The sequence below is a fragment of the Ambystoma mexicanum genome, chromosome 4q (assembly GCF_040938575.1).
Source record: "Ambystoma mexicanum isolate Mex_15411 chromosome 4q, UKY_AmexF1_1, whole genome shotgun sequence".
In the NCBI taxonomy this organism is placed as follows: Eukaryota; Metazoa; Chordata; class Amphibia; order Caudata; family Ambystomatidae; genus Ambystoma; species Ambystoma mexicanum.
Window position 1 is genome coordinate 193,315,426 of NC_090928.1, and position 25,645 is coordinate 193,341,070.

At 46.0% G+C, this 25,645-nt stretch overlaps 1 protein-coding gene across 3 annotated transcripts in view; it reads left to right on the top strand.

Annotated features, from left to right (window-relative positions):
• PDE10A (phosphodiesterase 10A) overlaps positions 1-25,645 on the top strand; it is a 1,126,451-nt gene that overhangs the window by 784,747 nt on the left and 316,059 nt on the right. For all 3 annotated transcript variants that reach the window (XM_069607718.1, XM_069607719.1, XM_069607720.1), the window contains exons 10-12: positions 1,890-1,941; positions 14,815-14,957; positions 19,381-19,473. In XM_069607718.1, coding sequence (XP_069463819.1) covers positions 1,890-1,941; positions 14,815-14,957; positions 19,381-19,473 — 288 coding nt within the window. The remainder of the gene's footprint in view (positions 1-1,889; positions 1,942-14,814; positions 14,958-19,380; positions 19,474-25,645) is intronic.

A 25,645-nucleotide genomic window follows, 5' to 3' on the forward strand; every position in this document is an offset into this window, starting at 1 on the left:
GAATTTTCTCGTGACACCCCAGTTCTCCTCAGAGACTGGGAGGACATCCTTCAGGACCTAACTGGGCTCTCTCACCACCTGCCTCTTCATGGAAGGCCAAGACTGGTAGTGTAGGTAATTTCAGGAGTACCTGGAGAAAACCAGGGCTTTCAGGGGAAGCTGAAACAGCTAAATCCTACAGAGCATCCTGGAGCAAATGGCACTGCTGGTGCCTGGCTAGGAACATGCATCCCGCTATGCCATTTCTAATTCATGTTATGAACTTCTTGGCAGCCTTAGCCTGTGATGGGAAAGCCTACTGGATGGTGAATATGTTCAGATTGGCCATTTTGGTGTGGCATGATCTAGATCTGGGTGCACTGATTGGCGAACACACCTTGATTACTATGTTGCTCCAGGGTGTGAGAGCCATTCGACCACCGACACCTAAATATTTGTCTCTTTGGAATGTTAATTAAGTCCTGCAGCTTTTTCTAAACTGGCCAGAGAATCGAGAGTTGAACAGAAAGGCATTGTCGGCGAAGTTAGCAATGCTTTTATGTTTGCTGGCCTGTAACTGAGTTTCGATGTAGGTGCTCTGGAGATGAACAGTAAGTCTTATTCAGCGGAAGGGGTCATGTTCCACATCACGAGAAGAACCAAAATGGCAATCAAAACGTCCACCTTGCCGGATCAGCCCAAACGTTGTCCGGTCAGTTGTCTGAAAATGTATCGAGCCAAGACTGTACGTTTGAGACCCATGGGAGAAGGCTGGGTATTCATTGCTCTCTTCAAGCCCTTCAGGCGGGACCCACAGCTACCTCAGCAAGGTGGGTCAAGTGGGCCATGCAGCAGGCAGGCATTGATATATCCTGTTTTGGAGCGCATTCAGTGCAAGGCGCTATTGCTTCTAAGGCTAGTGGAGCCTGCCTGCAGGACATTCTTAAAGCTGCGGATTGGCCAAACAAGTCTAGATCTAAGACTTTCTACCATTAGCTGATCGACCAGGTAGCTTTGTTGGTGGTAAGTAAGCTTTGAGCAAGCATAATACGAGCCTTTGGTCTTGACGTATAACCCAGGCTTTCCATATTAACGTTCAGGAAAGTCATGATTCTGTTATAGAAACCGAGGCATAATATTATCCCACTCGTGCAGTCGCTTAGCGCTAGTGTGTGTGCTTCGAGGCCAAGGTGGAGTGTAGTAGTGCGGCAGCAGAAAGCGCTAGAAGCGTGGCCAGAGGACCGCAGCACAAGCACTATTGCAATTGCCCACCAAGGAGAATTGACCGGAGTCTGCTTGTGTTTGTGATCTGTCACTCCAGGTGCTGAAGTCAAGCCTAGCGGCTTCCTGGGAAGTCTCACCTATGAGTCCAAAACTGAAGACAGCGGTATCTGAAGACCTTAAGAGTTTGTTGTTGTTCCAAGTTCTGAGTATTCCGTTCTAGACCGAGTTTAAGGCATTCAGTTAAAGTTACAGAAAGCTGCGAACGAAAGAGGACGAATTGGGAAAGAGTTTTGCAGTGATATGACATTAGCATCACAAATAGACCTAGTCACTTGACAACACTTTAGAGCATTCAAGTTTCAAACTTCAGGAGACTACACCTTCAAGGACATTGTAGTTCTTAATTGAGTTTATTGGTTAAAACATTATTGATTGTGTTTGCTGCTCGAGTTTGTGAAGTGAAAAGTAAGCATAATACTTCGCCTGTGTGTCTTTTTAATAGAATCATGACTTTCCTGAACATTAGAATGGAAAGTCTGGATTTTTACTTCTTGGAGCTTTGCAGCTGCCTTTCTCTCCTTTCTCTCTTGACCTGCATGCTTCCGTAATTAAAATAAGACGTGCAATCGAGATGCTTCACAGCGAATAAATACTGACCCTTGTCTTCATTTTCTCTTCTTTTGCAGAACCTACTTTGATAATATTGTTGCAATAGATTCTCTACTTGAACATATAATGGTAGGTGTTTTTTTTTAAATAAAAGCCACTGTCTTCGAGACCTAAACAAATTTAAATGTTCCTGTTGGTTGTCTGTTGCATTTTACATTGATCTCCCAAAACCCAAATGTAGGTGACGCTACGCTGTCCTTTTAAGCTCTCTAACCATTTTCAGTATTTGCTCTGAAAAGCTACAGTTCAACGTTTAAAGAAGGACTCATCAAAAATGCCTAAATCACTGGGTTAGGATGACACGTACTGTTGACTGTGAAGGTGCGCATCCCACATTACAGCAATCAGTCAATGTGTGCAAGAGTGAATGAATGTTTGTATTTGTGTAAATATGTTTTCACAACTTGCTTGGAAGTTGAAGGTTGTTGCTGGGTTTAGGAGTGCGGGGGAGAGGGGGTGTTGGGTGCATCCCCTTAGATTACCAGAGGCTTTCATGTTTCTGGTGAGACTGGGGATTAGTCCATCATACCAACACTGTCAATAAAGATGGTAAATTGAGAGGGAGAAGATTGTTTCAGTTCCTAGTGGCATCACGGACCTGGTACTGGACTGGTTGACGGCCTTCCTCTCTGACCGACCATCAACTGGGCCCTTTTCTCTCCTCTATCACACTCGCCTGTGGCGTCCCTCAGGGCTCTATCCTCTCGCCGTGGCTTTTCAATATCTACCTGGCCCCTCTAGCCCATTTGATCTCAGCCTTCTCTCCTCACTTCTTGGTGTAATCTTCAACTTCTCTCTCTCTCTTTCTTTCTCCTTCTCTCTTTCCTTCTCTCGCCTTCTCTCTCTCATATATCACAGACCTTGCCAAGAAGTCCCCCTTTCAGCTGCACCTTCTCAGAGGCATTCTCCCTTTCCCCACCTTCCACCTGAAACTCAATGTCTACAGAGCGCTGGTCCTCTCTAGGCTGCACTACTGCAACAGCCTCTTCCTCAATTTGCCGAACTCCTCACTTAGTCCCCTTCAACTAATCCATAACAGGACTGCAAGGCTTATCCTTGGCCTCAAGCCCAGAGACTGCATCTCTCCAGCCCTAAAATCTCTCCACTGGCTCCTGGTTGCTGCGAGGTTCAAGTTCAAGACCCTCTGCATCATCCGCAAGGCTTTCTGGGGCCTGGGACCATGCTACCTCCAACTCTCTCTCCCTAAATACCTCCCTGCTAGAGCCCTTCAGTCTTCTAGCTCTAACACTCTGCAGATCAGACGCTTTTAACAGAGAGTGGAGGTTAGATCTCTCTGCCGCAGGAGCCTCCCTCTGAAATGGCCTCTCAGACTTGAGCCGAATCAAGTTCCGGAAGCTTCTCAAGACCCTCCTTTTCTCTTCTTTCTCCTTCTGTCCCTCCCCAGCTAATGTCACCGTCTGCCACATTCCAACTAGCTGCCTGGTTTCTTCTGATACCAGTGCCTTAAGTGGCACTACAAATCGAGCCGGGGCTCATCGAAGGGGCGTGGCCTAACAACGGGGGTCTTCATGGCCCCGGCTCAATGGGCTACTGGCACCCCTGCCAGGCAGCCTTTTGTAGAGATTAGCACCCTCTCCCCAATGGAGGAGAGGGTACTGATCTCTGCATTTATTGTGTATAGGCTTGCCTGGCAGGGGACAGCGCCTCACCTATTCAGCCTTAATGGTGGCGCTGCCCCTCGCCAGCTGGGGAGGGGCAGCGTCACCATTATGGCTGAAAGGGTGAGGCCACTGGAAGCAGAGGCCTTTTTCCTAAAGACTGAAAATCCCACGAACCCGCGGGAGCTTCAGCATTTAGAATGCAAGGCCTCTGCTTCCAGCGGCCTCACGTTTTCTCAATAATGGTGGCGCCGGCCCACGTGCATCACTTGATTGAAGGGATGCCTCGCAGGTGCGGCGCCACCATTATGGCTAAAAGGCATTTTTTTCTGAAGCCTGAAGCTCTCGCTCACGAGCGAGAGCTTCAGGCTGTAGAAAAAATGCCTTTTCGTGTAGTGGCCGGGGCTGCCAGGGGAGATTAGTGGGCCCCCGGCAGGGCCCCGCCTCAAAACGAAATTTCGGAGCCTGCCGGGGCCCCGCCCCGGCAGGCCCCGGCCCACTTAAAGCCTTGTCTGATACATATAAGGCACCAGGCCCTCCTTGCTCAGTGTACCCCAGCACCTTGGTCTCTCCTGACCCCATCACCCTCCCCTAACTTTCACTTGCCCTTCCTCGCTCCCCTACCCTGCACTAGCCGGGCTTGGTCTGCACCCCTACTGAGTCCATCCAGCTCCGTCCTCACACTTAGCATGTGGAGCTTCATTACCCTGCACACTCTGCATTCTCCTAGCACTTGTCCATCTGGCCTCTTAGCACTTGCCTAGTCCAGTGTCCCTCTAGCCCCTTCCTCCTCCTCCCACCCCCCAGCACTTGCCCGCTCTCCATTCCTACCTGCACTTCCTTTCCCTACCTAGCATTAGTGCTTTCCACTCTGACGGCACTTCCCCCGACCTCCCCTCTCCCCAGCACTTCTTGTTCCTGCACTTGCATGATCCGAATGACCCAAGGCCTAGTAAGACCGTTTTTGTTATTCATCCCTGTCTGCACCCAACCCCCCCCCCCTTTGTTTTGTTGCACCTTGACACACCATTTTCTGTGTAGGCGCATTATAAATACACAATAAATGAATAATATATAATAATGTGTTCTCTTATATAGCGCTTCATGTCATCCCGGGAGGATAGCTCAGTGGCACCGTGCATGCCTTTGAAGCAAGGTGACATGAAGCAACACAAGTTCGATCCCCGGGTCCGCGCTTAGAAACCTCTTGGTGTTTAAGCGCGTTATAAATACGCAACTAAGACAACAAAAAAAATCAATTACGCAACTAAAACACTAAAACAATTCCTGTAACAGCGCCTCGATGCCTGCGGGCTGTGTGAGCGCTTTAAAAATGTAAATAAATTAATAAATACATAGTTCTCAAGCTTCTAAGCACTTAGTCCCGTTTGTAGTTTTGGCTATAACCTGAAACTATTGCGTTTAAATACAGGTCGGTTGGAGATGGGATGTAAGGAGGGATACGCAGCCTGTGGATGTTGTTGGGTTATTTAAATAACCGTTACCATGCCTATCCCTATGGCTGTTCCCACCTACTTCCTGTCCCTCCCCACACAAATCACACCCTCCTTGGAATCTCTTTGAGCAGGCTCTCATCATGCAGTAACGGATCAAACTGTGCTGTATTGGTTCTACCAGCGTTGGTTCAAAGCAGTCGTCTAAGAATAAATGGCTTAACTCCCATATTTTACTTGCACGGATGTCCTGTTGGAAACAAGCATTTGCCAAGCCAACGGTTTTAGCTTCCGTTTTAGCATGTATGTAGATATTTGATAGGCAGTTACCAGGCACTGATCTTACATGCCGAGGTTCTCGCATCATTTTAGCTCTGATGTACAGCTAACCAGTCCCTATCGTGTACCTACACAAAAGCCAAAACTGTTGTTCTTGCCAAGACTTTTTTTAATGGTACTCCATGTATCAGCCTAGAAATAATTCATGGTAAAGTCAGCCCTGCTTCGCGATTTGAACTTGCAAAGTGGAGGATGCTCTCAGGTCAGAGACCAGCGCCTAACTCTTGAGCTATCTTCCTGGATAACACACGAGTTGATGATAAAAAAAAAAAAAAAAATGTAAAAAGAAGTTGAGTAGAGGAGCGAGATGAAATGAAAATAAAGTGCCTACGATCCAAAAGGGAAAATCAAGTTTTTTTTTCTTTCTCTCTTCATTACCTTTCTTCCCTACTGATTTGTTCATGTTGTAGTTACTTGTTCAGGAAGCGGGATTATTGGTTCAAAGCTGTTTACTTTTGGAGGAGAGGGGGTTATGAAATGTGTTAAATGTTATCATTATGTGTGTTTTTGTTTTGATAAAATTCTGAATAAATTTAGTTTAAAAAAAAAAAGCATAAAAAAAATTCGGAACTGCACCATGTTGAACAGAGCACTCCTGCCATATGGGGTAGACCCGATTTACATCTCCTCAGTGCTCTTCCAAAGGATGGTCAGTGGGGTGTGTACTTGGTGTGAGACCTTTTTGTCCAGTAACCGCACCTCACCCTGCTGCCGGCTTGCACTGTTCTCGACAGGAGTTCTCAAACCTTTAATTAGTAAAAACCTGTTTTCTGATCGCTAGCAAAGTTCAACACTGCAACTCCCGTCCACCCTACCAAAGTGGTTATAACCTTTAACTGGAGGATCTGATCAGCCTTGTGCTGGCCCCGCAAGGATCCCATGTCTTGGGTCTGCCTAACCTATGTGCGAACCTTCTCAATTTGAAGTGGACCAGTGACGTCCTGTGTCGCAGCTGATCTGAGCAATGGCGGCCGCTTTGTTTATTGAAGTTGGGAGGTGGCTACCCGAGGCCTGCATCTCCTAGGTGATGGGTTCTCTTTCAGCACCGCTCTTGGGCCGAGGGACCCAGGATAGCTGCATAGAGCTTGCTGTGGCTAGCTCCAAACTGTGGCGCGTTCGAGGATTCACCAAACCCGCAGCTACGCCGCACAGACTAGAGGGTACAGTATCTTGTATCGGATACCTAGAAGTAGAATCCTAATGGATATTCGTCGAGTCACATCAATACTTGGCTGAAATACACATGGGACATACCAGTGGTACCATTAGTGCAATGGACAGTGGTGATCCAGTGTCGCGAATAATGAATGGGCACTTGCTTGACTGCAGATGCTAAAGTCTGCATCTAGGCTCTCTGCCAGGCTGCTTTCTCCGGTATGTGTTTTCATGCCATTCCTAGGCCGGGAAACCTGTGAAGAAATCCCCAAAGATCCCATCTTCCCATCACAAGCTGTGTGACTGGATGTGCACTCTGCCTGAACTCTAGCCTGACGCCATGGAAAAAAGCTGCTGCTTGGGGTGCTGCTTCAGCCATGCAACGAGATGGAGGGAAAGCAAGCACAAGAGTGTAGAGAGCACTTTCCCGTTGCGGTGTGCTGAGGTGCTGGTTAGGCTGCACTCAAAGGTCCACCTCTCTCTACTGAATCCCCAGGACTGTGCAAAAATCCAAAAGATCCAACAGCTTTGTGCAATTAAGTGATGCCAAGGAATTGGTGCATTTGCTGACAAAAGCATACGATGTTCCCCTGAATTGTGGTTTTATAAAATATGTATTTGCCCAACAAACCAAACATTACATGGATGTCTGCTCCATTCTGTCGTTATTTAAGGGTCGATCCCCAGAGCTGCTATCTTTCTTAAGATATTTCATTGCACTACGTGTGTCTGGGTTTGATGTAGAAAGTGCTACCTTAAAGATGGATGTTCTTATTTATTGTGTTTTTGCACACAGCACTCTGCAATTGATAAACGGAAAACTGCAATAGGTGTTTGAAAATAAATTCAGATGTTCGTTGGCAAACAGTGCAGCAGTACCCACATTTTGGGGGACCCTCCGAGACCACACGCAGAGCCAACATGCCTGGGCCTTGTCTCTCTCCTCATCGGAAAGGGCAGCAGACCCACCTCCACACCAGAAGCAAAAAGAACATCACAGCAGAAAGGCTACTCCCACATATCCTACCTTCACTCAATTCAGTCCCTAATGCCGCTGACCCTAACCACCTTGTTGGGGCATATAATAATACCATGCCTAAGGCCCTTGACATCATTGCACCCCTCAAAATGCGCAGAAGCAAACAGTGTCCACATCTTAATGCCTGGTTCACACCACAACTTAAAACCCTTACGCTACAAAAAAGGAAACTAGAATCTGTTTGGCGACATAATCCCACAGAAGAAAATAAACTACAACTGACCGACTTTGCAAACAACTACAAAAAGGAAATAATTTGCACACAAAAAAGACCTATATAACGAAAGAATCACCAATGCCAGTTCCAACACTACGGAACTATTTATGATCCTACGAGAAATGGAACCCGCCATCAATATGCCTAATATTGATCCTCAATCTACCAGTCCTATTGAATCTGCCAGCACCTTAGAACCATTTAGATTCTCCAAAATATCCACCCTTGAAACTGAAAAAATTAGCTCATCTCTGAAACCTAACTGCCAGGGAGACAACTGCCCTGCCCAAATAATCAAAGATGCAGCGAGAGGCCTAGCGCCATTCATCTCGAAATTAATGAACTCTTCCTTTGCGACTAACATAGTCCCTAGCAACCTAAACGAGTCCTGGGTCCTACCTTTACTAAAAAAAAAAGAGCCTGGACCCCTCCATACCAACAAATTACAGGCCCATCACCACGGTGCCTTTCCTTCTCAAAATAATTGACAAAGTAGCATACTTACAAATACAGAACTACCTTGAGACTAACCATCTCTTAGATTGCCGCCAATCCGGCTTCAGACCACAACATGGCACAGAAACGGCACTAATTGATTTAAAAACACAAATAGATGAACTCAAGGACGAAGGGAAAATTGCTATGCTGCTCCTCCTCGATTTGTCGGCCACCTTCGACTGGTTGAACACCAAGTTCTATGCAAATACTTGGCATCAGCGGCTCACTTCTCGAGTGATGCAATAGCTTGGGTCCAATCCTTCTTAAACAATAGAACAATGGGAGTTTTCTCCCCATTTGCATCTGCAGACCCTTCCCAGACTTCATGTGGCGTTTCACAAGGATCTTGTGTATCGCCGACCATGTATAATATATTTACAAAGCCCCTGTTTGACAAATTGGACAGGCTTGGTGTCGCCTACACTAACTACGCAAGTGACCCCCAGATCCTCATTCCCCTTTCGGGAAATTATGGTCAGGACACGGCTCTGGTAAATAAAATCTACCTTCTCATTCAGGCATGGATGGCAACCCATGGCCTCTGCCTGAATGACGACAAAACAGAACTCCTGATCCTTGGATATGCCGCTAACCTAAAAAAACTGGACACCAACTATTCCACCTTTATCATAGACGGAATCACAATTAAGGTAGTTAAAGAAGTAAAAACCTTAGGTTTTTACCTTGACTCTACTCTATCCTTAAACAAACCGGTGAACTCCTTAGCATCTTCAACCGCTTACACATGCAAGCTCATCAGGGCTTGTAGGCCTTTCTTATCCAAAGTAGCTGCATTATCGTCGTTAACGCACTAATACTCTCAAAATTTGATTATTGTAAAGCCCTATACCTAGGTGCCAATAAGTATATCCTTGACAAGATCAAAATTCTGCAGAACAATGCGCTAAGAACTGCTTTGAACATACCCAATAGAGAACATGTCTCAGAAATCGGGAAATAACACCATTGGCTGAAGATCAGTGACTGAATTCTACTAAGTTTCCCTCACATTGAAATGTCTTAACAATGCAGCACCTCACCAACCTAACAGAGTTCTACCCGTCGCGCGAGAGCGGCCAACTCCTTCTGTCTGAACATTCCTAAATTTAAGATAAAAAAAATCTGGAGGAAGTAGCTTCCCAGTGAAAGCAGCCCAATCATGGAACGCATTACCTCTCACTCTCTCACAGCCGACCAATCCTTCCTCAGCTTTAGACGCAACTCTGAACTGGCTACGTACCAATGACATATGATCTGTACTGCACTTATACTCTGTATAATGCCTCTGTACTCCTTGAATTATCTGTTGCTTTCCTATCCTACTTTGTAACCCTCTTACTATGTAACCTCCATACCGGTTTAACTTGTAACATAAGCTTTAGGTATTCTTGTACTCGCGCTCAGTTACCTACGGGTTCGGTGCGCCCTACAAATCAATAAAACAAACAAAACAACCCCTCTTGTCCTCAACTGCCCTCAAGAGGAGGAACCAACACTGCTGTATCAAATGCATGGCCAGTTATGAGGACATGTTTACTCTTGCAATCCCACGTACAAAAAACATAGGAGAAAGGTTTGCTCGTATTTCACAAATCCAACATGAATAGTCAATTTTCACTCCTAATTCAGACATGTGACAAAAGACCCCACAAATCATGTTCCTCTGTACTTGTCATCCACCGTCGATTCAAAAATATGCTGCAACATTCATCTGCAAGTTCTACCGTATCCCTTATGACCACCCTTCCCTGAGATCAAGAAAAAAAAGATCCAGTGAAAGACAAATTGAGCACCATCATTTAACTTCAGGGAAGTGTGAAGGCATCATGAAAGAAGACAGGCACAGACTCAAAATTCAAACAAAATAGTTGTATTAACATAAGTGTCAGGATGGTTGAAGGCCTAACTTGCCCTATGCTAAGGTGGGATTTCCCTACCTGAATGAAAATAAGGATAGTCTGAATCAGTGAGTTCAACTTAAGTACGTTTCCAAAACCTATACTTGCCCTCGCAACTAAAGCGAAATAATGCATAGGAATGTCCAACACAAATCAAATAGTATTCCATAAAGTTCTGAGCTCCTTCCAGCTCGCGGCTTACTATCCAGGTCCCATTCCCCAAGTTCAGGACAGTTCCACAAATTCTCATTGTTCCCTTCCCCCAAGAAGACAGCACAATGAAAAAAGTGCCTCAAGGCTGCCTTCCTCGAGACAATAACAAAGTTCATACGGTCTTAGACTTCCCTTCCCCAAGACTCCACCTTGCCAAATGACAGTTTGTCTCTTAATATTCAAAATCAGTTCCAGGTCAACTTCAGGCTCTTTCTGTTTTCTTGACAGTTTATACAGATTGCTTTCTTCTCCTTCACTTAAGCAATTTCTTTCATGCATGCAGCTTTGTTATCTGTATGTTTATTTAACTTTCACAGGTAGGAAATCCCCGGTCTAGGCGCAGTTGTTGGACCATGCGGTCCACCCATCACAGGTCACGCAACTGGGAACCCTAGGCTTTCTTGCCCACACAGGTTCTTCTACTCTTGCACCTGTGTTCTGATTCACATTCACTTTGCTTCTCTTTGCCAGTCTTTTAGTTTTGCCACAATGTGTTTTCCTCTTTGCCAGCCTCTTGACTTTGCCACAGTGTGTTCTTTCATAGATTTCGCTCTGTGGTGTTCTTTCCTTCATCACATTACTTTCACACGCTTCCATAATATTCATTACTTGCTTTTCATTGTTTTTCATGAGATTTGTTCTTTGTCTTTCAATATATATCACAAGTACTTCACACCAACTTGCATTACATTCATAGGTTCATCAAAGCTTTCCTTTAGTTCGGTATTCAATAGTTCTTAGTTCATATTCTTTCACTTGTAGTTCAACTTGTTCATATAATTCACTTTCCTTCACTTTGGGTTAATTTTTGCTTGCACATCTCATTACGTTCATTCAGCAATTATTTCTGCCCTGTGAAGCCCCAAGGAGCGCCCCAGTATTAGTGTTCCCTTTTGTTCACTCACCGGTCCCTAGCAGCTCCTCCGGGTGGCTTCTTTCCTCTTCTTCTACGCTGCACACAGGTCTCTGTAGCATTGCGAGCTGTGCTTGCACTCTGCAATTCCTGCTGTGGGTGGACAGCAGCTACGCTCGCCTCTTGCGGACACTTCCGGTATCTTGCAGCAACAGGCTCTCTTCCGTGCCCCACAGTTCCTGCCGTGGGCCCCCAACCAGGGAGGCTCCAACCACTGCAACCCTCTTGCGGGCCAATCCAGACTCTGCATCGGACTTGCCTGCGTATATGCCAGTGTCCTCTCTTTCAGACAGGACCCTCCTTGTCAGCCTCCTCAACAGGATTTCTCCACCTTTTATGCACCTGCAACCATTTAACAGGTTGTAGGTTGTCCTCCAGTCCAGTTGCTTGATCATAATTATTGGTGTTCCCTGGATGGCTGACCCTTACAACAGTCTTCAGGCCTCTTACTTGTCTCAGTACCAGAGTGGTGAAATGACATGTAAGTGTGTACCACTCCTAGTCGCCTCTTCCTCGTCCCAGTACTAGAGTCGTATGAATGAGGAGGAATGAAGTGAAGTGGCTTGCAAGGCAGTGGGAAGGTAAGGTTGGTTATCGCAAGGAAAAGGGGGATGCCATGTCTCGCCTGCAGACACCCTCTCCCCAATCCCCAGGGACCATCCACCAGGTGTGATCGCCTTTCACTGGCCACCCGAGTAGAGGATCCAAGGGGAGTAGTAGTTAGTAAGTTAGTTTCCTTTCAGGCTCATGAAAAACTGAAAAAGCTCATCTTGTATATAGCCTTCTGAGTTTCACAGAGAAAAACTGCTTGGCAAAATGTGTTTTGAGAAGATGTCAGAGTCTGGTACGGTTGCCGAATGTTTGTGATGCGCCCTATTAGATCGTGAACCGGGCAACTGTGGGGATTGATACGTCAAGTTCCTTGAACCCCAAGGTCTACTAGTGAAGCCGTAAGGTCTGGTGAGAACTCTATTTAACAAAGCAGGATGTCCTAGATCTGGTATCACAGAAATCCTCCTAACTGCGCCTGCTATTTAACATCTATTTTCTCTGATTGAGGCAGGTCATCCATCAATAGGGGCTAGATTTACAGATTAACATTGATTAACTGTAAGTCTCTTAAGTCGTTTCCAAGGTTTAAAGAAATAAAAAATAGGTGGCTGCTGGATTTAGTACCCAGAGGGTCCTGTGCATCTAGTTTGGTTTTTCCACCACCCTTACATTAGTTCACCCACCAAAGCATTTGTGAGAAACTTTAAGAGACCATATTTATTGGCTTGATTGCTGGAAAATTCAGGTTCTAGATTTTGGAATGTCTGGTGAAAGGTTTTATAGCAATCGCCCCTGGGTCGGGGGGTATACATGGCTGGTAATGGCCTGCCAGTCAGAGCCTAGACAAGGCCAAGCGAAGTGAGGGCCTCGGCAAGGGCTGCAGGCTGTTTCTGGCCATGTACGCACCCCCAAGAAGGTGGTGGTGTAGGTATTCACACCCCAAGCTTTGCCCGGGGTGCAAATAGTTTTTTTTTCTTTTTTCACAGAGATGGGCTACATGTGTATTGCTGGCCACCGCCATAGGAAAAGGGACCAACAAGGTGGTGCCGCGGGTGGGAGGACTGCTGGGACCGGAGCACAAAGCTCCAGTCCAGCAGGTAGGTGAGCAGGTAGGGGTGGGGAAAACGGTATGTGTTTTGGGGATGGGGAGAGTCATCAGGGTGAGGCTTGCTGTTTCGTCCCCACAATCAAGATGACCCCACTGGGCAAGATTCTTGGATGGCTGGAAAGACCGGGCGGTATAGTGTGTTCTCTCGTCTGCTCTTCCAGCCACCTGCTTGGCTGAGCACCCTTCCCTACCTGGGAGTGTGCCATTATTTTCTTGCTTCCTTCCAATGAAGGATGGAGCCATGTTCTCTTAGACCATTTCCAGCTGAATCAAGTGTTTTCTAATGAAGAGAGAATTGATGGCCCTGTAGACCTCCAAATGGCTCATATTTTTAAGCCATAGGAATCCTGTGCAATTCGAGTCAGGATGGGTTTGTGATCAGTGTCTGCCATTACCTTCCAAAATACAACATCTTCACCAAGTGCTTATCGTTTTCAAGAAGAGCAAGCAGGGCAATAACCGTTCCATATTTGGGCAAATAAGTCTGACCAGCTTTGGAAGATGCAGCCCTCCTAACGATGTAGAATGCTACTTCTGCATTCGCGTGACTGAACAGTAAATGTAGTGCAGTACGCATGTTGCCTTCCTGAACAAAAAGGCTTTCTGTGGTGACGGGAGGTGGTCCATATTCAACGGAAGGCAGAAGATATTCCATCTATAAGATTCATTAATTATCTCGTGATGTGTCAAGGACATTGTATTACTTTTCCTCCTCATTCAATTTCAATGCAAAATAATTCACAATGTGAGAAAATTAGAGTGAAACTGTTCACATCAAATGAGGGCTTGTTGACCATGTTTCTTGGGCGTCTTCAGTCCTTTAAAGGGATTTGGGGTTCAAGTTGGACTACCTTTTGGAAATTGAAGGGCACACTATTTTATTAGGACAGCAGTGCTGAATTCAGCTGCTTTGCTCCTTAATCTTAGGTTCTTGTGTCGAATGAAGTGTAAGCCTACAGTAGCGCAGAGGGCTTCTTGTTGACAGTTTCCTTCAAATGGATACGTTTTGTCTGTGATCTATGCAGGAGTATAGGAGATATTTAGGACTGTCCTCATTGTGACCTGAAATCGCCCTCACCAAATCCAATATTTTGAACCCAATCGTATGTTTTCGTTGCCGGTGTTATAGGCTCTCTTGACCCAAGTGGATGACGGTGAACTGAACCCATAACCAGTCCGAGTGGGAGTCCCAGGCTCGCAAGGTTCCATGTCATTTGAACGAATTAAATCACTTCATTGTTATTAACTTAGTTGGTGTTTTTTTTCGAAATTGTACTTTTAATTTCATTTTGGGAGTGGGATCGCCCACATCCTGCCCTTACCTACCACCATAAACCCCGCCCCAACCTTATTACCTCTTACACTACAAATGCATATATACATTAGAAGTATTTCGAAGAAACCACCCACAAAGTAAATCTCAACAAAGTAATTTACTTCGTTGAAAGCACAGGATCCCGGCTCGCAACAGTTTAGCTTTTGTGAAGTGCTTGATCTTTATGAGAAAATATGTAGTTCCTTAAGTCTCCCACAAGGCAGACTTCTGGCTCCACCTCAAGATGTTCTATTGTGAAGATGATTCCCCCAGCCGCCTTCACAAGTGCAGGCCCACCTACACTACTCTGTCCCAACTAACGCGCTGTTCTCCTTTAAAATAATTGGTAGAGAAACGCAAAGAGCTGCGCCTCATGCCGGACTGCATCTAGGCTAAAGGAAGACTCGCTGATTTCATTTGCCCCTCCCTCACTCCTCTCATGGGCTGGGCTGCTGCGCAGACTCAGAGCCATAGGGCACCGCTAATGACTAGACATTGACATTCTAGAAATGTAACATTCTAAACCAATAGTCAAACAGTCTGTATGCCTAAATCTCTTTGTATTGACTATGCACTATGACAAGGCCTACAGGACTGTATCTTGGTTCAATTTCCCATGCAGATCTATGCAAAAAACCTGGTGAATGCCGACCGCTGCGCACTCTTCCAGGTGGATCACAAGAACAAAGAGCTGTACTCCGACCTCTTTGACATCGGAGAGGAGGATGAAGGGAAGCCAGTCTTCAAGAAGACCAAAGAAATCAGGTAAGTGCAGAGCATGGTGAGTGAGTGCCACCTACCAGACTACTTTTTTTTAAAGATGATTATTTATTTGTTTAGTTGTAGAACAACTTATCAAATATTTTGTGCATACAAATAAAAAATAAATTTCATTATTATACATTTCATTACAATCATATCATCAGTTAAAATTAACACTTAAAATTAGTTATTAAAATTAAAGTTAGTTAAAATTACACTCTGTTGTGAAAGCAACCAAATAATTTCAGATATCTTTGTTATTGCATTACAATAGGTTTGGACCATCTTCACTCACTTTGCACATTTCTATTTTCCTTACAGTCAGGGACTGCGGCTTCTATGAAATGCACAATAGCCCCTTTCACCGCTATCCTCGGGGAGGAGAAAACTGATTGCCAAATTTTATGATGATTTAGATGTGCTGTAAACTCACACATTTTGAAACAATTGTTTACGAATTGCAATAAGGGCAGGACATAACACCAATAGGTGTTTCAACGTTTCGGGCTCATGTTCATTTACACAATGTCTACAATACATTAAACTTTTAGGGATTACTTTCCTTCTCGCTAATATTTCACGCGTGTGCCACAAATTGAGCCTGAATCGCATATATTGACATCTGATGCGTGGCGAGGGACATTTAATAAGGTATTCGGCCATTTGCCTGTATCTTTTCATCCCACATAATGTTGTATGGAAATCTTTGAATCTGTTACAGGCCTCTAGGTTCAAATTGGAAAAGTTTAGTTTTAGCTCAACCCTTGATTGTTCATTAACAAGTCTACATCAATGGATGCCTCTGCCATAGCATTGAATGTAACTTTACACCAAGTTTTCGATAAGGTGTTAGAGTTTGACAAAAGTTGTTTGGCTACAATACTTAGGACATTATACATTTGTGTACCCAATAAACACTTATGCAGCAAAGAACACATCTTCCACAAGAGTTGAGGATACAAAGAGAGTGACCCCAATTCATATCGAATCATAGGCAACACAGTGCAGTTAGGTAGACACAATACATTTTTCCAAAAACTAGCCTCTAATTTGTTGCGCTCCTCTTTTTGTACAATGCAATGCAATGACCGGACTACTTTAAAGCGCCAAGGAGACATTCGGTCTGCCTCTGCTAGCTGCAGGCCAAAGCCATTGCTACCGGTCTACCAGGTATAAATACATTTGATCGAAAGAAAGTGCTGGGTATTGTAATGGGGGAATCCTGTGCACCTCTGCTCAATTTAACATATTGACCCTTCAGACACTCTTTTGTACCCCAGATCAGCGACAGTTTGAGGTTTCCTTCCAATCCTTCACTCGTCTTTCACCTGCATTCAGAGTTCGCGATATAAAACAGATCTGCTGGTTTGCCCCTTGCAAAGCACCACGAAATGTCATGTTAGTTTTTTATATAGATCCTTAGGCCGAATACACCTGCTTTGAAGATATTTCACAATAGTTCTTATTACCAAACTCAAATGTTACTACTAAGTTTATGAACCTCAAAACTATCCTCCGCCCCACCGGTATTTGTGCCTGTGACTGCAAGTTATACACGGATGTCTGAAGCGAGCGCTTAGCTCTGTTTTGTGTTATGTTGCTACCTATTTTTTATACTGTGTGAAATCACGAGTGTCGGGGAGTCTCAGAGCGCCTAAGCTTGTCTGGAGGAGGTTGTATTGTGCCCGCGCCCAGTTTATACAGACCCTAGTCTGTGAGAAAGAAAAGGAGCAGGGGAAAAATGAGAGGCTGGAAAAGAGGTGATAAGTGCCAGAAAAGGGCAGAGTGATGAAAGGGGGTGGGGGGGAGGTTCAGATAGCAAGGGTGCATGAGAATCCTGTTAGGTGGAACATGAATTCATGTTGTAGATAAGATGGGAATATTGCAGTGGGGGGCAGAGGGTTAGTTGGAATGTGTAGGTTTGGAGAGTAGGAAAATGTGCACACTGTATAGAATGTGCATGCATGATGGTCAAAAGATGGGCCTGGGCAAACCTGTGCCTGTAACCTGCACTCCAGGCCAAGCTCCAGAATGTATATTCTGGCACTGCCCAGTCTGGGGGCCAACTGTGGCCTTGCTAAGAACAGGGTGTGTAGGAAGCCGAATCTTTATGGATGACAAAAGGAAGAGCGGGTTAGCATGGTCCAGCTGGCCCAGTCGGAGCCGGACCGCCTTGAAAGTGCAAAACCATTGCTAGGCACTTCCTCGTGTTGAAGTGCTTTCGTTTTTGCCAAATCCATGAGTAAATAGGGTGCCTCGGCATGGAAGAGGCGGTTGTACTTGTTCACCCCAACATGAGATGCAAATATCTTTTGCCTTTTAGACTCCACACCAAATTACCTTAGAAGAATGTCGTTTGTTTGATCCCCTTGGGCTAAGTGGTCTGGATTTTTAGTAATTTTGCCACCTGGTTAATTATGTAGAGGTTACCCTCCCCTGAAACGCTTTTTTAAGGTATCAGCCCTCGTCGGTATGCTTTACTGATAGTCAGGGGTTACTTTGGGAGCTAGAAATGCCTAGAAAAGACTAGAAAAAACCCAGTCTTTTGACTCTAGAGTTTCACTGCAGTAATATTTCTTTTTCTGTTTTTTTCCCTTGCAAAATGCAGTGGGGGTGGGGGGGAATGTGGGGGAGGGGGGTGGTTTGGGTCAGGTAATATGGGTGTGGAATATGGGTGATGTGAATGGAAGGGGTGGCATAGTTGATGCAGGGGGTTCCCCCCCATTTTCTTGTAACACACATGGCAAAAAATCATCAGCAGTAAAAACAAATGTGCATTGAAAAAATGTGCATTAAAAACATTCATAATTAAGCTGAGCTTGGGTAGCGAGACAGCAGATGTTGTGAAATGGCGGATCCTAGTGTGCCTACCGATTTAGTGCATTTGAAAGGTTTGGTGAATGTAAATATTTTTCATAATAATTTACAAAGGTTATTGTTTCCTCTACAAATAAGCTGAGTGCACATTTCCTTAGCCCCTAAAAATATGTAATATGTGAAATGTGAAATGTGAAACTATTCCATGCGTGTATTTCTTTTTAAGCGCGCTCAAACCAAGGTGTGTTGTGTTGGATAAAGGTCTTTGATATTCTGTAGCTTTACATATGGTCTGGTGAATGCGTATGTGAACGTGTATTATGTATCCACTGACCCTACATTGCATCGATTGTTGCCTTGTTGCTGCATTGAATATCCATTAGAATGTTCTGATTGATGTTAGTCAAGCAATGATTTGTTTTATGCAAATGTCGTTTTCCAAATTAAGCATTTATTGGGTGATTAAAAGTTCCAGCATAAACCTAGCGATTGACTTTTGGTCACAATGCTCCTCGGACGTCCTGCAGCTACACTATTTATTTCTGCCTCTGCTGGGGGATGGAATTGAAGTGGGTTAGCTAAGAAGGACGTTCCTAAAGCCTCCCTTTTGTTTGAATCAAGAATGCACTCTGCTCTCGCAGGATCCCAGGCCTACCCTTTGCAGCACCTGTAAAACACAAAACATCTTGTGGGAGGCCCACATTGTATTTACGTGACGTGCCACACGTCTACCTTCCCCCCCAATGAGAGAATATTTTGCATGGTGCTGTGCCCACCCGATATGCTACCGCCTACTCTGCCATGACCTACTGGGGTTCAGAAAAGAGCTAAGTTTCGCTCCATTTCGCAGTCCTTGTGGGAATGGTCCTAGCTGTTTACTCGTGCCAATCCTCTAGTGCTTGATTTTTAAAACAATTCTTATGAGAACATTTCTATCAGATTTGCCATTGAAACAAGTAATGCATGCACACATCTTCTAGGTGAAGATTTATTTCTGATTAGCACCCACAGCAGCGAATCAGGTTGCCTGAAACGTGGACTGAACTTCAGGGTGTAAGCCCGCATTGCAGGCCAACTGACAGCTGCTTGCCCCCACCAACCATTTACCCCATCTCTCACCACCGTCCCTGCTTCTTTCTCTCCACCCTCCCGCTCTCCCGCTTACATGATGAGGTTGCGGCACCACAGCACTGCCTGTCACTCCCCTCATGTGTTCCAGGCCACCATGGAAGTGGAGGATGGGCACTGCCCCAATTTCCATGGCAGCCATGTTGGGTTAGTATATGTTTTTTTTAAAACAATGGGTCGTGCGCTCGCCGAGTCCTGTTTCAAAGAAATAAGTTGCTCTTAATCTGGGGAGGTAAACCCGTAGTGCTAATAGGCATTGTCCCGAGTTCCTCTGGGTGGTAACATCCCAGGGCCCTCAGTAAAGGTCCTCTCTTCACTCAGCCCTATTAACTCAGGCCGTACCCACTCGGCGCGGCAGAGAAACTCGTGATTATGGTTGAGTATTGTGAGCTTTGCAATTCTGTAGACACTTATTCTTTGTCAAGAAATCTACATTGTTCTCCCGAGGTTGTTAACCGCGCCTGTGTTCTGCCACCCACAGATTCTCCATTGAGAAAGGGATAGCTGGTCAAGTAGCAAGGACAGGTGAAGTGCTGAACATTCCTGATGCCTACGCAGATCCGCGCTTTAATAGGTAAGAAAACGCCAGTGAGCCGCTAACTGCACTCGCAGTAACGGTTAGGCAGGCGCACTTCCGCCGACCACATGCGACAACAGAACGACGGTCCAGCCCTTAGTGTGGCCCTTTCTCTTCCAAATGCTGTTACATGACGTCACTTCTTAAGTTCCGATGTTACCCCCATCCAGCCAATGGAGGAGGCCTTCTTTGGTGCAGCTGGGGCAGATGGCACCAGAAGGGGCACCGAGATTCTAAATGATTCATGGGTTGAGCCCTTGTGGGGTGTTGAATGTTTGCAGTGGAGGGAGGGGCCTTATGTTTCCTCAAAATAGGGCAAGCAGCCAAGCTTAGCCAGCCCCAAGTAATTAACAATTTTCGAGGCTTTGTGGGGTTTGCCCCACTGTCGCCCTGAGAATTTTGTTGGCATAATGTACTAATTTTGCATTTTGCAGCACTATTTTTGAGAAAAATTTGAGAAAGGTCATACAATTTACAATTGTTTTTCAAGGGAAACAAGAAAAATATCCAGTAAATGTTCATGTCTGGTTAATATTTTGGGTGGAGGGGCCTATATAGTTACTCAAATTGGCATGATCAAGCATGATATGATATGATATTTACCCATGGATCAAACCTGTGTTGCTCCGTGTCGTCTTGTTTTCAAGGCATGCGTGTTGCCCCTGAGCTATCCTCCCGAGACAAGCATAGCAAGGTTTCCTCCCATGTAAAGCTTCTTAAAAAGATGCATTTTGCAGTACATTTTTTGACAAATTATGCAAAAAGCCAAACAATTTACAGTTGGTCCTCTCTGGTAATACATGAAAATAATCCTGCAAATGCCATATTACCAATAGTACACCACTTCATAGGAACACTTTTTACTATTTCCATGAAGCTGCGGCTACAACATATCTATGCCAGGACTGTTCACTGTAACTGGCTTGCATGAGGATGCTGACAAAACCTATCTGTGCCAGTAATTGTCACTTTAAATGACATGCATGAGGCTGTTACCTCAATCACGGTTTGCTAGAAATAGTTTGTTATTGTTATTTCGCATTTATATAGCGCCTTATATACCATTGGTATGGTCTGAAGGCGCTGGTAGGTTGAATGCCCTTCGGAACCGAAGTTCATATCAGTAGAGAGAGTCAAAAAACAAAGGGTGTGTGTGAGCACCGGGTATGTGTGCAGCTCGTGCGGTATCCGTGTGATAGCTGCTTTCTAGCGGTAGGTGTGCCGGTTGAGAGGTCAGGTGTATGTGTTAGTTCTGGGAGGATTTATCCAGATCGGATGTGGCTGCGTTAGGCCTGAGGAGAACGCCTGGCTGGGGTGTGTGTAACCAGCAGTGATTGCTTAGAATGATGTGGAGTGAGCGGCGAGTGTTGGTATGAGAACAGTTATACCGAATGGTGCCATAGTATCTCTGTGTTCTAGTTGAGTGATGATGTAAGAAGAGAGTAAGCGTGGTGGTGGGATAAGATGGGTTATATGCCCTTTCAGACATTCACTGCATTCAAATCATAGTATATTCGTCACGTCGTCCTCTACGCACTCTCCCCCTCTAACCATTCACCAGTTTTACGTCCTCACCCCCTCTACGCACTCATCCCCACGACGCACTCATCCCCACGACGCACTCATCCCCACGACGCACTCATCCCCACGACGCACTCATCCCCACGACGCACTCATCCCCACGACGCACTCATCCCCACGACGCACTCATCCCCACGACGCACTCATCCCCACGACGCACTCATCCCCACGACGCACTCATCCCCACGACGCACTCATCCCCACGACGCACTCATCCCCACGACGCACTCATTCCCTCTACATACTCATCCCTTCTATGAACTCGTCCCCACCACGCATTTGTCCCTCTACGCACTCGCCCCCTCTACGCACTCGCCCCCTCTACGCACTCGCCCCCTCTACGCACGCGCCCCCTCTACGCACTCGCCCCCTCTACGCACTCGCCCCCTGTACGCATTTATCTGATCCCCGCACTCTTTGCTCCCCACACTCTTCTGCTCCACGTATTCATATGCTTTAAGCACTCGTGCCTTTTCATGCATTCAACAGCACTATCCTGTCCTATATATTCCCTCTACACTCATCTGTTCTATATCTTCGTCCGGTCTGTACACTCATTCACTCTGTATCCTTATCCGTTCATATGCTCTGTCAACTCCTCCGCTTTATCCACTCATCCACTCTGTACACTTATCCACTCATACGCTCTAGCACTCATCCGCCTTATCCACTCATCCACCCTATCCACTCATCCGCCCTTAGCACTCATTCTCTCACCGTTCTATCCTCTCATCTACTCTATCCACTCATCCGCCCTATCCATCCATCCTCTCATCCGTTCCTTCCTCTCATCCACTCTATCCAATCATCCATTCTATCCATATCCACTCATCCGCCCTATCTACTCAACCTCTCATCCGCCCTATCTGCTCATTGTCTCAACCGCCCTATCTACTCATCCTGTCATCCACCCTATCCACCCATCCTCTCAACCGTTCCATCTTCTCATCCGTTCTGTCCACTCATCCACTCTATCCATTCATCCGCCCTGTCCATTCATCCGCCCTGTCCATTCATCCGCCCTGTCCATTCATCCGCCCTGTCCATTCATCCGCCCTATCCACTCATCTGCCCTATCCACTCATCCCCTCATCCGTCCTATCCACACATCTGCCCTGTCTACTCATCCTCTCCTCCACCCTATCTACTCATCCTCTCAACCGTTCTATCCACTCATCCTCTCAACCATTCTATCCACTCGTCCACTCTATCCACTCATCCACACTATCCACTCATCCGCCCTATCTACTCATCCACTCATCCGCCCTATCTACTCATCCACTCATCCGCCCTATCTACTCATCTTCCCTTTCTACTCATCCTCTCGTCCGCCATATCCACTCATCCTCTCAACCGTTCTATCCTCTCATCCACTCCGTCCACTCATCCATACTATCCATTCATCCGGTCTATCTACTCATCTGCTCTATCCTCTCATCCACCCTATCCACCCATCCTCTTAACCGTTCCATCTCCTCATCCACTCTATCCACTGGCCCACTCTATCCACTCATCTACTCATCTATACTATCCATATATCATGTCTATCTACTCATCCGCTCATTCCTCCATCCGCTCTATCCACTCATCCGCTCTAATCCACTCATCCGCTCTATCCACTCATCCGCTCTATCCACTCATCCGCTCTAATCCACTCATCCGCTCTAATCCACTCATCCGCTCTAATCCACTCATCCGCTCTAATCCACTCATCCGCTCTAATCCACTCATCCGCTCTAATCCACTCATCCGCTCTAATCCACTCATCCGCTCTTATCCACTCACCCGCTCTTATCCACTCTATACACTCCTCGGCTCTGTACACTCCTCGGCTCTGTACACTCCTCGGCTCTGTACATTCGTTAGGTCTACACACTCTCTGTGCTTCCATATTCATGCGTTATTCATATTGATGTGCTCTACATACTCATCAGGTTCACATACTCGTTTTTTCTACATACCTATCCCGTTTACGTTCATCCGTTCTGGACATTCATCTGTTTTACGCGCTTCTGCATTCTACCCGTTTCCCTGTATTACGCGCTCATCCGCTCTACACGCTTGTCTGTTCTACACATCCAGCCGCTCTACACACTCGTCCACTCAACATGTTCATCCATTCCGTATACTCATTGGTCTACATATACATTCGATTCCCACATTCATTCAGACTATATATTTATTTGTTCTAAGTAATTCATCCACACCATTCACTTTGTTAGCTCCGCATGTATTCTATCCATTTCGGGAATTTAAATCTTTCATGTTCCTGTGTGATTTATTCTTATTAACCATTTCACTGCTTGATCTACTTTATTAATTTAATTATGTTTGCCCTTTTAGTTTACATTGGGGGTCGTTAGCTGCCAGATTCTCGCATCCGGTGGTTTGATGGATTGTTGTCGTTGAGTTGCTGTTAGACTGTTTGGGTTATTTTGGTATGGGTTGGTTTTAGGGGAAGAGCCAGGTTTTCAGCAGTTTGCGGAAAGACATTAAATCCTCAGTCTCGGCGGATGTGGGCTGGGAGTGAGTTCTATAGCGCGGGGGCCAAGGCTGAGAAGGATGATCCGCCTAACCTGATTGAGTTTGTCTTCGGAATGACTAGGAGGCTGACTGAGCTTGATCTTAAGGTGCGAGGGGGTGTTGTAGGGTTTTAGTTTGTCTTGAAGATATTGAGGTCCGGTTTTATGCAGTGCTCGGTGGGAGATGCACAAGGTTTTGAAAGTCACCCTTCAGGCTACTGGAAGCCAGTGCAGCATTTTAAGGGCTGGGGAGATGTGGTCTCTTGGGCCAGGCGCAAGAAGCAATTTGGCTGCCGCGTTTTGTGCCCTTTGGAGTTTATCCAGTTGGTACGCGTGGACTCCGAGGTATAGAGGGTTTGCGTAGTCCAGTCTTGATATAACGATTGATTGGACCGCAGAGAGTCTGTTGGGAAAGGAGAGCTATGGAAAGATGCACCTAAGGGTTTTAAGGTGGTAGTGGAAGGACTTTGAGACGTTGTTGACTTGGCGCGAGAGTGTTAGGTCAGAGTCAAGGGTGCATCCAAGATTTTTCACTGAGTTGGAGGGGGTCGTAGAGTTGCCCATGGTGGATGGCCAGGGTAGTGGTTTTGGAAGAAGTTCCAGGTTGCCACATACCATGATTTTGGTTTTGGAGGGGTTTAACAGGAGGTGGCTTTGGGTCATCCAGAGTTCTATGTCAAGGAGGCAGGAGGCTAGGTCAGGTCGGCAGTTGGGTTTCGAGTTCAGGCGTTTTAGAATTAGTTGGGTGTCGTCGGCGTAGTTGTAGCACAGGATGTTGTGCGAGCGAATTATTGGGGGGAGGGTGATCAAGTAGAGATTGAACAGGAGGGCGGATAGGCATGCTCCTTGTAGGACTCCCGTGTCGACTGGTCGGGCTTAGGAGGCATAGTTGGAGAGTATCGTTATTTGGTACCAATCCTTGAGGAATGAAGCTATCCATTTAAGAGCAGTTCCACGAATTCCTAGGGAGTGGAGGCGGTCTTGAAGGATTGAGTGATTGATTGTGTCGAAGGCGGCGGATAGGTCGAGAAGGATTAGTGCTGCGGGGTCTGCGGTCATTTTAAGGTCATCCCAAATTGAGGTTAGGGTGGTTTCAGTTCCGTGACGGGCTCTGAAACCTGATTGAGCGGGGTCTAGGAGATTGTTGGCTTCGACAAAGGCATTTAATTGGGAGTAGGCCGTTCGGTCAATGAGTTTGGCAAGGAATATGGTGTTTGAGATGGGGCGGTAGTTTTTGGGCTCGAGAGGGTCAAGCAAAGGTTTTTTAATTAGAGGTTTGACATAAGCCGTTTTGAATGCGTCGGGAAAGATATCCGAGGAAAGGGAGGCATTTATAATGGATCTTGCATGTTCCCCTGCGCAGGTAACATTTCTTTGAGGGTTGTGGCTGGGCAAGGGTCCTGTGGCGAGCCAGATGGTTTGCGGGCAGATAGAAGTTTGAGAAATTGCTCTGGTGAGATTGGACGAAAGGATTCAAAACGTTGGTTGCGTTATGGTTGCATCTGGTGGGTTGGCCGGTATGGGGGGAGAATTGCTTGGAGGATGTAAGAGAGCAAGGTTGGTGGCTAGAGTATTTGTTCTTTCGAGAGCCGTGGTGAAAAAGTGGAGGGAGAGTGAGTCGCACAGAGATTGTGAGGGAGTCGAGCCGGTCGTGTTGCAAGCCGGATGGGGGAATTCTGAGGTGATTTTGTGGAGTTCTTTGCTTGGGTTTTTGCAGTTTTGGATTCAGGATTTGTAGTGAGCTTTTTTTGCTTTCCGGATTTCTTCCTTGTACTGGTAAAGGTGACGGGCCAAGGTGGCCCTATTCACCTGGGTTTTGTCTTTCTGCCATTTGCGTTCTAGGTATTTATATAGTTGTTTAGTGATCTTCAACTCAGGAGTGAACCATCTGGGGAAGAGGCCACGCCGGGTTGATGGTTTGCAAGGGGGTTTGAGCCGCGTCAGAGATGCATTGAGCCATGAGTCAAAGGCTTCAGGGCTTAGTTGTTTGTTGAGTAGGCATTTAGGTGGTGGAGACTGGTGAAGTGCGTCGGCTACGTCCGGGACGATTATTTTTTCCAGCATTT